The following is a 13,692-nucleotide window of genomic DNA, read 5'->3' on the forward strand; positions in this document are numbered from 1 at the left end:
CTCGCATATCCTAGCAAAATCCATCTGACTAATGAAGATAATCAAGCAGTAAAAGTGCAAGAAACCATCAAGTTGAGCAACCACAGTTACCAAATTTTATTATGATGGTTAAAAAGAAGTTAGGGTAAAAAAGAGTTACTAATCAGCTCAATTCTTAGATTGGTACAAAGGAAGCAACCATGAAAGAAAAACACTCAAAACTGAAACTGCTAATTTACATTAAACCAAAGAGAAAGTAGTGAAACTGCAGCAACAAGACTAACTAGCGACAGAAACATGTGTATCAGTCTGATGTCAAAATCATTGAGAAATCTCTTTCTGATTGATAAACAACAAATTGGCGGAGAATAACGCCATTTCAGACAAACGACCATCGAAAAATTCAAAATTTAAAGTCGAGATTTTTTTTCCCTCTTTTTTTCTTTTTCAAAATGATGATAAACCCATATCAAATCGATTCCTTTCATCACTAAAAAAACTACTCTTTTTTGTGCTTCCTTCATGATATTACTGATCAGTTAATCATCGGAGTGTCTACAAGTTCCAGTTTCATAACCTAGGCAGAAAAAACCGGAAACATCGAATTCACACGCGTAACGAAATCTTTAACCAAACAAAGGAGAATTTCGAATTAAAAAAAAAAAAAATTGTAGGCGGAAAGCTAACCTTGAAAAGAAAGTTCGATATCTCACTGGAGGAAAGGAGCCGAAGGGTCGTACGGAAGAGATTTCTACTCTCTGCATAAATTTTTTGACGGACTCAGCTCTTTGTTTCTGAAATGATGGGCTCTTATGTGTTGTATTGTATCCGCACACGATATCACTTTAGTAAATATATCTAGGTGGAGCTCGGAGATTCTTGTTAAATAAAAGCGAGGTCGATATGAATGTTTCGAGGTAGTTTCAGCGAGGTTATCTTGCGAAGTAAGAGTTAGTGATCACAAGTATTGAGTATTTTGGTCTCTATTTCAGATTACGAATCCCGTAATAAATGAGGTTACAGGGCTATTTATAGTGTTCAAATTAGGTTACATCTCGGTCAGGGTAGCTTGGGCGGCCGGGTAGATAGACCTGACCGACCGTCTATCAGAACGTCGTGCTGGCGAGCTGTTTTATCTTCATTGACGTGGCGAGCTGTCCCATCCATGTCGAAGTGGCAAACTGTCCCATCCATGTCGAGGTGGCGAGTTGTTCCTTTGATACGAAAAGGTCATATTCCCGAACGACTTCGTTTTACTCTTCGCGCATGGACCTGTCGATCTTTGATCTTATTGGGCTTCCATTTCGCTAACGGGTCAGAACGAAATTACTAAAAGGGGGCTGTGCTCAGCCCACCTACAACAATTGTCCCCCCCGAGTCCGTTGATGTAGATATTACTTCGATATTCAACGCATCGAGCTGGAGAATCTTTAATTTCATTTTTTTTGGACCTCGATATCGATGCGGAGTCTTTGGAGTCGAGGTGATACTTAGGAAGCGATGAGTCGCTAAAAGCAACGGTCGTCTTGGGCAGCGAAGAGTCGCAAAAAGCAACGGTTGTCTTGGGCAACGAAAAGTCGCAAAAAGCAACGGTTGTCTTGGGCAGCGAAGAGTCGCGAGTGGAAGCGTGATTTTCGGGAAGCGCGTGGGATCCGCTACTAAACAAAGTACTGGAAAGCGTCCGGATCATGATTACTTTTCTCGGTAACCGCTTTTTTTCTTCCTTATATATTCTGCTCTCCTCCTCTTCTTCTCATTTTCTTCTCCGTTTACAAAAGGTAATCTTGCTCTCCCTTCTCTCTAGAATTCCTTTCTCTCTCTAGAACTCGTCCTTTTGTTATTTTTGTTTTTATTGTTATTCGACATCGAGTAATGTCTTTGGGGGGTCAGCGTATCGAGTCGAGCTTAGAGTCTGGCTCTAGATCCGAACAGGAAGCTTCTGGGAATGCTAGCTCTTCCCCTAAGGTGTCTTCGAGGTCCGACACTCGATCGGATCGAGGAGAGTCTCCATTGATTGAATTGGCGGATCGAGTCCGTTCTAATGGGGCGTCTCCGCGAGGTGAAGCGGATCTTCAGATAGTTCCTTTTGAGGAATATCGACGTGATGGGGAGGCTACAGAGAGTGTCGAGGACGAGGTCGACGAAGGGGGTGAGGAAGAAGATGAGCAGGGCGAGGAAGAAGAACAAGATGAGGAAGCTAGACCTCGACGCAAAGGTTCCAAGCGCAAAGGAGCCATCAAGAATCGCTTAGTCAACATTCCGTCTCAGATGACGGCTCAACGCCTCGAGGAGTTTCAGTTACGATACGGTTTTCGAGGCGAGCTGATGGCGCCAGGGCCTGAAGATCGGTCGTGGCATGCTCCGGAGGGCTGGGTCACGCTTTACGAGGCGTGGTTCAGTCTCTGTCATCTTTGGGTGCCTCTGCCGAGGTTGCTGACGGACTATGTAGAGCGTCGAGGTATTGCGTTCTCGCAAATCCTTCCAGCGGGGATTAGGTTCATGGTTGCAGTTCTTTTGTTTGGGAGCGAGGTCGGTGTCAACGTTGATTGGCGTTTTTTTTAAGAAATGACCACCGTCCAAAAAAACAACTCGATTCCGGGGACGTATACAATAAAGGCGAGGAAAGACTGTCCTTTGGTCTACCCTATCAACAGGACGCCGAGCTGGGAGACGTCCTTTTGCGAAGGTGGATGAGAAGTTGGTCGTCGACACCTCCAGAAATTTTAGGAACGAATGGAGCGACAGCATCGGTAGATCGCTAGTTTGGTCGTATCTCGAGTCATTCCTTGTCTTTTATTAATGTTTCTTCGTCTTTCGCAGATCGAAACGTTCAGCTCGAAGCGTTCCCGGAGAACTATCACGCAAATCTTTAGAAGATCAGGGCTGTCGGGATACAACATTGGCCCGATATACATCGTCGAAGAGTCGAGGCTGCCATCACTCGCATCACGAACGGTAAGCTGGATATTTTTGATGTTTCTTCCGTAATTGACATCGCCTAACACATTTTTTGTTTCAGCTAGTTGGAGGAGGGAGAATAACCTGCGGGAAAGAGCAATTGCAATGGCTCCAATTCAAGTTAACGCGCCCAGCCTCGCTGCACGCCTGAAGGCCAAGAAGAGCGGGAGTAAGGATCGGGGTCCTTCTGCATCTCGGCCTGCACGCACGGATCCGGTGCCGACCCAAGAAGAGGTCGAGGTTGCTCCTCAACACGATGTGAACCTCGAGTCTGTCGATGAAGGTGGGGTCGAGGCTCAGAGTGCTGAAGACCAAGTGTCTACTCGGCAAGTAGACGATGAAACCGACGAAGCCGCGCAGCCGGCAAGGCGCGAGGAGAAGAAGCAAAAGAAGAGGAAGTGAAGAGAAGAAACGGAGGGAGGAAGCCGAGGCTGCTCGCCTTGCCGAGAAGAAGGAGGTCGCCGGGGCTAAGGCGAAAGGAAAAAGAAGAAACCTTCCGGGGATGGTGACGATGGCGGTCAAGTTGGAGCGGAGGCTGCAAGCAAACGGCCTAGGGTTGATCCACCTGGTAACGACAAGGCCAAAGAGATTAACTGGAGATTTTCGTTCGAGTACCCCGAGTCGAACGAACCGTTTGTCAACAATGTTGATAAATGCGCAGAGCTGTTCGGGATGATAAGGGGCTCCACCTCCGAGGTCCCCCCTGGTACCGATGGGGTTTTCAAAGACATGGCGAGCTTCGGCTTCAAGGTACTTCTGGAATCTTCACTTTACGCTTTAATTGGTGGACTAATCTGTGAGCTCGACCGATTTATTTTTTCTGTTTTTATTTTCAGTTCATCGCGAGCTGCAACCGTGCACGGGGTCAATACATGCGCTGGCTCCGGAATGGTGCCGCTCGGTTAAAGGATGCCCAGATTGCCGGCGAAAAGGCAGTGAAAGAGCGTGATGCCACCATCGAGCAACGAAAGTTCACCGAAGACAATTGGCAGACAATGAAAAGGAAGGCGGAGCAGCTCGAAGCAGGGGTGAAAGAGCTAACCGACAAGATCGAGGCGATGAAGCAAGAGAACCTGGATTTAGTCAACAACTTGCAGATCGTCAATGAGGCCAAGATCCTGGTCGAGAAGTCGATCGCCACTGAGGTCGTCCAGGCACAGCGACAAGCTAAAGAGAGGATCGAGATGGAGACGACACGGATTTGGGTGGATGCTGAGGCAAAGTATTCAGGTCGCATCGATCGGCTGAGGATTCGGGTTGCTCAACAGGAGACGATCGAGAAGGTTAAGCTCGATGTGGTTCAGGCTCGAGGTACATTGGAGTGCCTTGATCTCTTGAAGGAGATGTCTGAAGCAGAGTTGAGAGCTGAGCTGGAATCGTCGAAGCGCGACTGCGAACAGAAGCTCGAGAACCTCAGCTTCACGGATCTTGAGGAAGGCGACTTGCCTCCGCCTTACCCTGAAACTCCAGACGGTGGTTCGGATCAAGATGATGCCGAGGACAAAGAGAACCACGAGGGCGGCAATGAGCCTGAAGAATAGATCTTACTTGCCTTTTTCTTATTTGTTATTGCCTCTTTTCTTTTGACTTTTTTTTTATTTTTCCTCGTTTGTAAGGACCCGACCTATTTTTATTAATCAATGCTTTTTTCTCAAAGTACCAGCTCGCGATTTGAATTATAAAGAGAGAATAAATACGAGGTATACTTAAGCAAAACAAAACGACTAAGTATTAGCTCGCAATTTAAATGACAATAGATTCGAGATGAAATGCTTGATACGAGGTGAAACTTGAGCTAATTAAACAAAACCCTCGAATGATAGGCGCGAGATATGACCTAAGAGAATAATGGAGGCGAGGTACGAGATGCGAGGTAAATAAGTGCGAGGTAAATAGAACGATAGGTGCGAGATGAAACTCGGCTTAAGGGAACAATAATTGCAAGGTGAAACTCGGCTTAAGGGAACAATAGGTGCGAGGTATGACTCGGCTTAAGGGAATAATAGGTGCGAGGTATGACTCGGCTTACCCTGTTTTATTTCATTAATCGTGTCCGAATAGTGAGAATGATCTCGACGTAGTTATTCGGGTGATTTAAGAAAGGATGCGGGACTAGTCCCAGCTTATTCTCTTACAATCGTAAGGTTTTCGTTCCTTAGGATTTGCTAAGAGGTTGCATTGTAGGGAAATGCGTATTAGAAGATCTAACATCTAGCTAGGATGTCGATGTAAAGATGTCGATGTAAAAGTAGGTATAAACAAAATTGGGATCAAGCCGATCGTAGTTCACATTCGAGATCTAGCTCGACCGAGTATAGCTCGGTGAGCGTCCTTTTTTTTTTAGTAGTAATACCGCTTAATGTTCATCGAGTTCCACGATCGCGGTATCATTTCGCCATCCATCGTCATCAGCTCGTAAACGCCAGGTTTTACAACGTTGGTGATTTGGTAGGGGCCTTCCCACTTTGCGCCCAGTTTTCCGGCGCGGTATTCTTCGGTATTTTTGAACACCTTACGAAGGACGAGGACGCCAGCTTCGAAGTGCCTACCTTTCACGCGTTTGTTGTAGTATCGTGAGATTTGCTGCTGATAATTTTGCATACGTAACAGAGCGTGATCTCGCTCCTCTTCGAGCATGTCGAGGCTATCCTTCATCATTCTTCCGTTCCTTTTATCGTCTTGTGTCAACATCGTTCTGCGTATGGTTGGTAGACCGACCTCGGCGGGAGCTAAGGCTTCCATGCCGTGAGACAACGAGAAAGGGATTTTATTCATCGATCTGCGCGGTGTAGTTCGATGTGACCAGAGGACTCCGTCTAACTTGTCTGCCCATAAGCCCTGCTTATCCTCGAGTCTCTTTTTGATGCCGTCGAGGATAGTCTTGTTGGTTGCTTCGGCTTGTTCGTTTCCTTGTGGGTATCGCGGTGTTGACTTGCTAAGTCGTATTTTCCATTTTGCACAGAAATCCTCGAATACATCGGAGATAAATTGGGGGCCATTATCGGTGACGATCTCGTAAGGCAATCCGTGGCGGAAGATGATGTTCTTCCAAACAAAGTTCTTCACATCGGTTGCCTTAATTTTGGCGTAATATTCGGCCTCGACCCATTTCGTGAAGTAATCGGTGATGATAAGCATGAATCGTTTTTGTCGGGATCGAGGAAGTGGACCCACGATGTCCACTTCCCATCGCATAAAGGGATAAGGTGGCGAGGAAGCAGCCAGAAGCTCGGCTGGTGCGTTGATCAGTGGCACATGTCGTTGGCATTGCTCGCTGCGAGCTACGAATCGATCGCAATCGGTAAGCATTGTCGGCCAAAAATGGTCGTGGTTCTTGATTTTTAGAGCGATAGCTCGACCGTTGGAGTGATTTCCACACGCTCCTTCGTGTGTTTCTCGCATGACATCGAGCGTCTCCTCAACATGCAAACAGTTGAGTAGTGCGCCGGTTGAGCTCCAACGATAGAGGTCGCCGTGTGACTGAATGTATTTGGCGCTTCGAACTTTTAAACGCCTCGCTGCCCATCGGTCAGGTGGGACTTGGCCATCTGTAATGTAGAGTAAGATTTGGATCCTATAGTCTTCGGTTGCTGGTTCTTGTTCAGCAGGCTCATCGACGACCTCGGGGGGAGGCAATTCTATGGCGTCTAATTTGTTTGCTTCGACCTCGCGAACTGCGCATATTCCTCGAGGTAAGACGATGCTGGGGGAATCGATGCTTTCGATCGGGATCATGCGCCATTGATGCGACTCGGATGTTGAAGCGAGAGCGGCCAGTGCGTCTGCCGAAGTGTTGTCACTTCTCGGAATTCTGGTGAGTGAGAAATATTCGAAGCGATCCGTGATACTCTTGATGGCTTTAAGATATAAATCCATCGGGTCGTTCCTAGTGTCGTAGTCGCCGCTGTACTGGTTAGCAACCTGGGAGTCGCAGAAAGCGTTGATTCTTTTGACCCCGATTCCTTGTGCTAGACGTAGTCCTGCGAGTAAAGCCTCGTACTCTGCTTCGTTATTGGAGGCTGGAAATTCGAGCCGGAACGATTGCTCCAATATCTCTTTCGTCGGAGATTCTAGTCGGATGCCAATGCCGGCGCCTTGGGACGAGGAGGATCCGTCGGCGTACAAGGACCACTTCTCATCAGGTAAGTCGGTTTGGATTAGCTCTGGCGGAAGCTCTACTAGAAAATCTGCGAGGACCTGCGATTTGGCACTTGTCTTATTGCGATACTCAATATCATACTCCGTCAGCTCGACAGCCCACTTTGCCATGCGACCTGACTGGCTCGGGCTGTGCAGTATCGTAGTGTTTGATTGGTCAAGACGACGACTGAATGGGATTGAAAGTAGGGTCGTAGCTTTCTGGCGGACATGATGACTGCGAGCGCGAGTTTCTCCAAAGTCGGATACCGTTTTTCTGCGTCGTCGAGAGTTTTACTAACGTAGAAAATCGTTTTCTGCTCGCCTCGATCTTCTTTGACTAAGATTCCGCTAACCGCCGAGCTCGACACAGCGATGTAAAGGTAGAGGGTTACGCCTGTTTCGGGTTTTGCTAAAATTGGTGGGCTGGCGAGGTATTCCTTAAGTTGTTGGAAAGCTTCTTCACACTTGCTATCCGATTCGAAACGCTTGTTGCCTCGGAGGAGCTGATAGAACGGGAGACACTTATCTGTGGATCGCGAGATGAATCGATTAAGCGCCGCGATTCGGCCGGTAAGACGTTGGACCTCGCGAGTGTTGCGAGGTGATGGGAGATTGATTAGAGCATCGATCTGCTTCGGATTTGCCTCGATTCCTTGCTTAGTGACGATGTAGCCGAGGAATTCTCCGGAAGTTACCCCGAAGGTACACTTAGTCGGATTGAGTTTCATCTGGTGAAGCAAGCTTGTAGATGGCCTACGTGATCACCGGCGGTGAGTGACTTTACTAGCATGTCGTCGATGTAAACCTCCATCGTTCGTCCCAACTGATCGGCGAACATGTGGTTGACTAGACGTTGGTACGTTGCGCCCGCGTTCTTTAAACCGAACGGCATTACCTTATAACAGTAGGTCCCTCGATCGGTGATGAAGGACGTCTTTTCACGATCCTCGGGATGCATCGTGATCTGATTGTACCCGGAGAAGACGTCCATGAATGATAGGAGCTTGTTGCCTGCAGTTGCCTCGACGATTTGATCGATATGCGGCAAGGGGAAACTATCCTTGGGGCATGCTTTGTTGAGATCGGTGAAGTCTACGTAGATTCGCCATTTGCCATTCTTCTTTTTGACGACAACAGGGTTTGCCAGCCATTCGGGATATTTGACCTCGATGATCGAGCCAGCCTTCGACAAACGTTCGACCTCATCATTGACAGCCTGCGCCTTTTCCGGACCTAACTTTCTCCGTTTTTGCTTGATCGGTTTAAACGTAGGATCGATGTTGAGCTCATGACTTGTTATTGAGGGATCGATCCCAGACATATCGCTTACTGACCAGGCAAATGTCGATGCATTTCGGCGAAGATTTCGTACGAGCTCAACCTTGATCTCCTCCTTTAGATCAGCCCCGATTCCTGAGCATCGTTCGGGGTCGCTTTCGTCGATGTTTACTTGGACGACGAGCTCCTGCTTGGGTCTTTCTTGGGTTGGCAAATCGGCTTGTGTTACGGGTAAAATCGTAAGACACACCTTGGCTGGGATCATGGATTTGAATCGAAGCTTGTGCTCAACGGCGAAGCAGAGTCTTGATATCTCCTGAGAGCCTCGAATGGTTTTTACCCCGAACGCGGTTGGGAACTTGAGGCATTGATGATAGGTCGACGGCACCGCCTTCATGGATTGTAGCCAGGGCGTTCCCAAAATTACGTTCTAGAACGACAAATTTGACGAGGCGGGTTGTCTTTGCCGCGTAAACAGGGAGCCTGATCGTCCCGATCGAGTAGACCGTATCTCCGTCGAATCCTGTAAGTGGCTTAACCGAGGACTTGAGGTGATGGTTCGCCAGTTCCATTTTGTCAAGCGTTTCTTTGAAAATCAGGTCGACCGAGCTCCCTGTATCAACCAGTATCCGAGACACTTTGCAATCTACGATCCGCAGCTCGACCACAAGCGGATCGTTGTGTGGCATGTCGACTCCTTCCGTGTCGGCCTCGGTGAATGTGATCGCAGCATTATTGGCGGTCTTGGGACTTTTGACTTGCCATTTTTGTGCGAGCATGACCTGTCGGCCGTATTTTTTTATTGACCTGACGGAATCGTTGCACGTTGATAGGCCTCCCATGATAAAGAACACCTTCTTTCGAGATGCCAGAGGAGTGTCACCTCGAGGTTGGTTACCTCGATCTCTCTTTGCGAGATCGTCGTTGAATCGCTCATTCGTTGGGGGAGGAGGCGGAAGTTGCTCGGTGGGAGCCGTTGGTCGAGCTTCGTTGTTTCGCGGCGCGGCGTTTTGGGGCTGGTTTGCTAATGCGATCTCCCCCTTTCGATATTTGGCGAGCAAATAGGCCTGTAGTTCGCGACACATTGCAGTTAGGTGACCGTATTTGTTGTGATAGTCGCAGAAAGGTCGTGCCTCCCCACGATCTCCTCGTTGCCAGGTGTTCGATTGGTTTTGATACTGGCGATTTTGTTGTTGTGGAGTGCTGATGTTATACGTCGCTCCTCGGCGATTGTCACCTCGATAGTTATTGTCGAGGTGTTGTCGAGGTTCCTGATAATCTTGTTTGGGGATTTCTTTGTGGGGTTGCTGCTTCGGCGTTGCTTTTGCTGGTGACGCGATCTCTTTTTCTTCCTCGTCCTCGATGTATAAAGTGGCACGGTGAAGCGCGTCTTCGAGAGTTCGGGGTTTGCTGAACTTGAGGCTGTCCTGAAACTTTGAATCGATTCGCAGGGCATTCCGAAGAGCGGGCAGCGATGCTTCGTCAGTCACGGTGATCCGAGAAACAATCGCATTGAACCTGCCGATGAAAGACCGAAGGGATTCTTTTTCGCCTGGTTTAATCTGGTAGAGGTCGGCACTGGAAACGGCGCCTTGGATATACATCATGTACCTCTTGAGGAATGCAGTCGACAATGCTTGGTAGCTGTCAATCGAGTTCACCTTTAACTTGGAGAACCAGACGAGGGCCGCACCGCTGAGATTTTTGACGAACAGTTGGCAAAAGCCTACATCTTTCTTCTCGGGGGTGAATCGTGCTCGGCCCATTTGAATGCTGAATGCGGCCATGAATTGGCTTGGGTCCGAGTTGCCAGTATACGTCGGGAGATTGAACTTCACTTGAGTTCTTATCGGGAAATCGGTGATTCGGGTCGTGAACGGTGTGCTTTGGCTTTCTTTCAACACACGGTCGATCTTAGGTGCCGAGCTAGTTGCTTGATGTACAAGCGAGGTCATGGCTCGCAATTTGGCCCTCATTTCGAGCATTTCTTCGTCCTGCTGTGAGTTTCTTATCTGAAGCCGACGTGTTTCGTGTTCGGGATCCCCGATGTTCACCTCATCGCAGTTCGAGGTTGGATGTTTTCTGTTGTTGGTGGTGCGGGTGAATCTCCGAATAAAGCGCGCTGTACGCGCTGAATTTCTTGGGTTGGTCTCTCTGGGGCTTGGGTCTCTGACGAGTGTAATATGTTGACTTGATCTTGACAAGAAAGTTGTGCCGCGGCGAGCTCGTTCAGTCGAGCGCTTGTCTGTTGATTCAGTTCTTCCATTCGAGCCATCATTGTCGCAAATAATGTTGCGACGTCAGCAGGAGCTGGTGTGCTTCGGTTTACGTCCTGCGTTTCTGGGTGCGAGGTTGCGTTTTTCACAGGATTCATCGTTGGTGATTGCCTATTCGAGGTCTCTGGATTGTTAACCGGTGACGCGTGAAGTCCCTCCTTGGCTGTAGTTGAGATGGGCAAACTAGTTGTCTCGTTGATTTGAATTCCTGACATTATCGAACCCCTCTTTGCGTAGAAAGAAATCTCTTAGCCCCACGGTAGGCGCCAATTGTTGTATTGTATCCGCACACGAGGTCACTTTAATAAATATATCTAGGTGGAGCTCGGAGATTCTTGTTAAATAAAGGCGAGGTCGATATGAATGTTTCGAGGTAGTTTCAGCGAGGTTATCTTGCGAAGTAAGAGTTAGTGATCACAAGTATTGAGTATTTTGGTTTCTATTTCAGATTACGGATCCCGTATTAAATGAGGTTACAGGGCTATTTATAGTGTTCAAATTAGGTTACATCTCGGTCAGGGTAGCTTGGGCGGCCGGGTAGATAGACCTGACCGACCGTCTATCAGAACGTCGTGCTGGCGAGCTGTTTCATCTTCATTGACGTGGCAAGCTGTCCCATCCATGTCGAGGTGGCGAACTGTCCCATCCATGTCGAGGTGGCGAGCTGTTCCTTTGATACGAAAAGGTCATCTCCGCGAACGACTTCGTTTTACTCTTCGCGCATGGGCCTGTCGATCTTTGATCTTATTGGGCTTCCACTTCGCTAACGGGCCTGAACGAAATTACTAAAAGGGGGCTATGCTCAGCCCACCTACAACATTATGTAAGCAAAAAGAAAAAAATGGTGGATTTGGCAAAAACAGAGAAAGCTCTTAACTTTGATACCTCATTTCAAGATAGATTTAGGGTTTTACATAGCTTGTTATTTATACAAAACATAGAAGATGCTAGACTACTTTTTCTGTACGGTTGCTTGTTCTACTTTTCACTGTAGCTAAGCTGTTGCTATATTTGTCTCATTGGTTGATGTGGGCTGTTGGTGGGCCTTTGGTTTATCTCCCTTAGTTGTCTGGCTCAATTGAGATGAAGCCTCGTTACCATCTATCTATTCTATTAAAACAGAAGCACTGTGCTTGCATCTAAACACTCCCAAAGTTTTTTTTAGAATATTTTATTTTATTTTTATATTTAATTTCCGAAAATTAGTTATTAATTTAGATATTTTTAGATTTCCTAAAATCTAAGTCATCTTTAATTTAAATTTCAAATTATTAAAAATTTAATTAAATTTAGTTACAAAAATTTGCATTCAATTTAATTTAAATTCAAAAAAATTCAAAAAAATTATAACTAAATTTTATTACGAAAATTTAGATAATAATTTTAATATTTTAGAATTTCTTAAAAACAGAAAAGATTTAATTTTAAATTTTAAATTTAAATAATATTTTTATAAAAATGCATAGTAAATAAATATTTTATCGTATTTTATCATAAACAATCATTCTAAAATATCAAATCTTTGAGATTAATAAATATTTATATTATACAATAATATGATCGAGCTGATTAGAGTTATATATATACATATATATATATTTAAGGTCCATGAGTTAATTTATTAAAACATGTAAGATATTCAGATGATTTGAGACAGTTAAACTAACAGGTTAGCCCGTATATATATATACTAGATTAGGACCCGTGCGTTGCACGGGTTTAATTCATTAGTAATTTCTGTTTGAATTTTAAATATTTGTTTCAAATATTATTATTCTGGCTTATTAAATCACATATTGTCTGTGTTTCTCATACCTCTTTTTTTTAATGTTCTATATTTTTAATATCTTAATTTAAATTATGGCTAGATACGTTATTTTTGAGTTAAATAAGGACCAATATAGTTCTTATAGAAAGCAAGTGAAAATTAAAAACAAAAACAGCTATTATGGGTTTTTCTAGTTGGGGAAGTCTTTTTTTTTTAATAAGCCCAATAATTGAAAGTAGTCCAAATCATTAATAAACAATATAATTGGGCAGTATTAAAAAGAGTAAGTCGCAATACTAAAACGGCGGAGACATCGATGTTGTCGGAGTTAAGAGTTTTCGAAGTACTGAGAGATTGCATAGATGGGCAATCACTGATAGTGATGATAATGCAAATGAAGAAGGCAAAGAGAGAGAGAGAGAGAGAGAGAGAGAGAGAGAGAGAGAGAGAGAGAGAGAGAGAGAGAGAGAGAGAGAGAGAGAGAGAGAGAGAGAGAGAGTAAATAGAGAAGATTTGATTCGCTTCATATTTGGTAGAGCAGAAGAAGTAAAGAGAATCCAATGAAAGTAAGCTTCCAAACTCAATTAAGTGACTTATATTCTTATTTTGAACGAACTAAAGTAATTGTTAAAATTTCATATGTTGTTGAAAATTTCTTGGTATACAATGTTATCTAAGATATCATTGTCATATTTGTTTGTTCCAACATTAAGAATTTTGAGTCCAGCAGTTGTTGTCACTCTTGATAACGCAATGTATAGTTTCCCGTGAGAAAAAACTTGATTTGGTAAATATAGACCAACTTTGTTCAAGCTTTGACCTTGGCTTTTGTTGATAGTCACTGCATAGCAAACTCGCACAGGGAATTGACGTCTTCTTAGTTTGAAAGGCCATCTTGCATCTGTTGGTGTTAGAATTATCCTAGGAATAAGAACCCTTTTCCCTACTTGATCTCCAGTTAGTATCTCCGCTTCGATAATCCTTGTGCCCATGCGAGTTACTATTAATCTTGTCCCATTGCAAAGCCCCTCTCTTTGATTTAAATTCCTTAGTAACATGATTGGTGCATTTATCTTCAGAGTTAGTTGGTGGTTTGGAATACCTGAGAATTTCAGAGTGTTTAAAAACTCTGTGGGGTAAAGAATATGTTGATTTGCCACTTCTTCTTTGTCATCTCCGATACTATCAGAACTCAAATATTCCTTTGCTTCTCCTTCTAGGCAAGATAACATGTAGTTATTCACTTTATCTACCGTCTCGTTTCTAGGAGTAAGAATTGCACGTTCAATCAGA

The 13,692-nt window shown here is 45.2% G+C and overlaps 3 protein-coding genes across 3 annotated transcripts in view; all 3 read right to left on the reverse strand.

The window, feature by feature from the left end:
- The window catches only part of LOC18017563 (DNA-directed RNA polymerase subunit 7-like protein), a 1,640-nt gene extending 882 nt beyond the window's left edge, over positions 1 to 758 (reverse strand). Inside the window, exon 1 of the mRNA XM_006401558.2 lies at positions 667 to 758. The gene's annotated coding sequence lies outside the window, so the exon portion shown is untranslated. The remainder of the gene's footprint in view (positions 1 to 666) is intronic.
- A 4,519-nt stretch (positions 759 to 5,277) lies between these two features.
- LOC112086481 lies at positions 5,278 to 7,805 on the reverse strand. The gene is made up of 2 exons (XM_024155435.1): positions 7,345 to 7,805; positions 5,278 to 7,264 (listed from the first exon to the last, which is right to left on the reverse strand). Exons 1-2 carry the CDS (start codon positions 7,803 to 7,805, stop codon positions 5,278 to 5,280), a joined length of 2,448 nt encoding a protein of 815 aa, XP_024011203.1.
- Positions 7,806 to 8,642: 837 nt separating this feature from the next.
- Positions 8,643 to 10,331, reverse strand: LOC112086482. The gene has a single exon (XM_024155436.1). The coding sequence runs from the start codon at positions 10,329 to 10,331 to the stop codon at positions 8,643 to 8,645; it is 1,689 nt and encodes a 562-aa protein (XP_024011204.1).
- Between the last annotated feature and the right edge of the window lie 3,361 nt (positions 10,332 to 13,692).

Source organism: Eutrema salsugineum, unplaced genomic scaffold (genome assembly GCF_000478725.1).
Source record: "Eutrema salsugineum unplaced genomic scaffold, Eutsalg1_0 scaffold_2, whole genome shotgun sequence".
Taxonomy (NCBI): Eukaryota; Viridiplantae; Streptophyta; class Magnoliopsida; order Brassicales; family Brassicaceae; genus Eutrema; species Eutrema salsugineum.

Excerpts from the sequence above, each read along its gene's own strand:
- LOC112086481 (XM_024155435.1), bottom strand. The coding sequence starts at position 7,805 with ATGAAACTCAATCCGACTAAGTGTACCTTCGGGGTAACTTCCGGAGAA. Across the intron at positions 7,265-7,344 it reads CTCGACGACGCAGAAAAACG|TCGTCGTCTTGACCAATCAA; the intron begins GTATCCGACTTT and ends AATCCCATTCAG.
- LOC112086482 (XM_024155436.1), bottom strand. The coding sequence starts at position 10,331 with ATGAGGGCCAAATTGCGAGCCATGACCTCGCTTGTACATCAAGCAACT.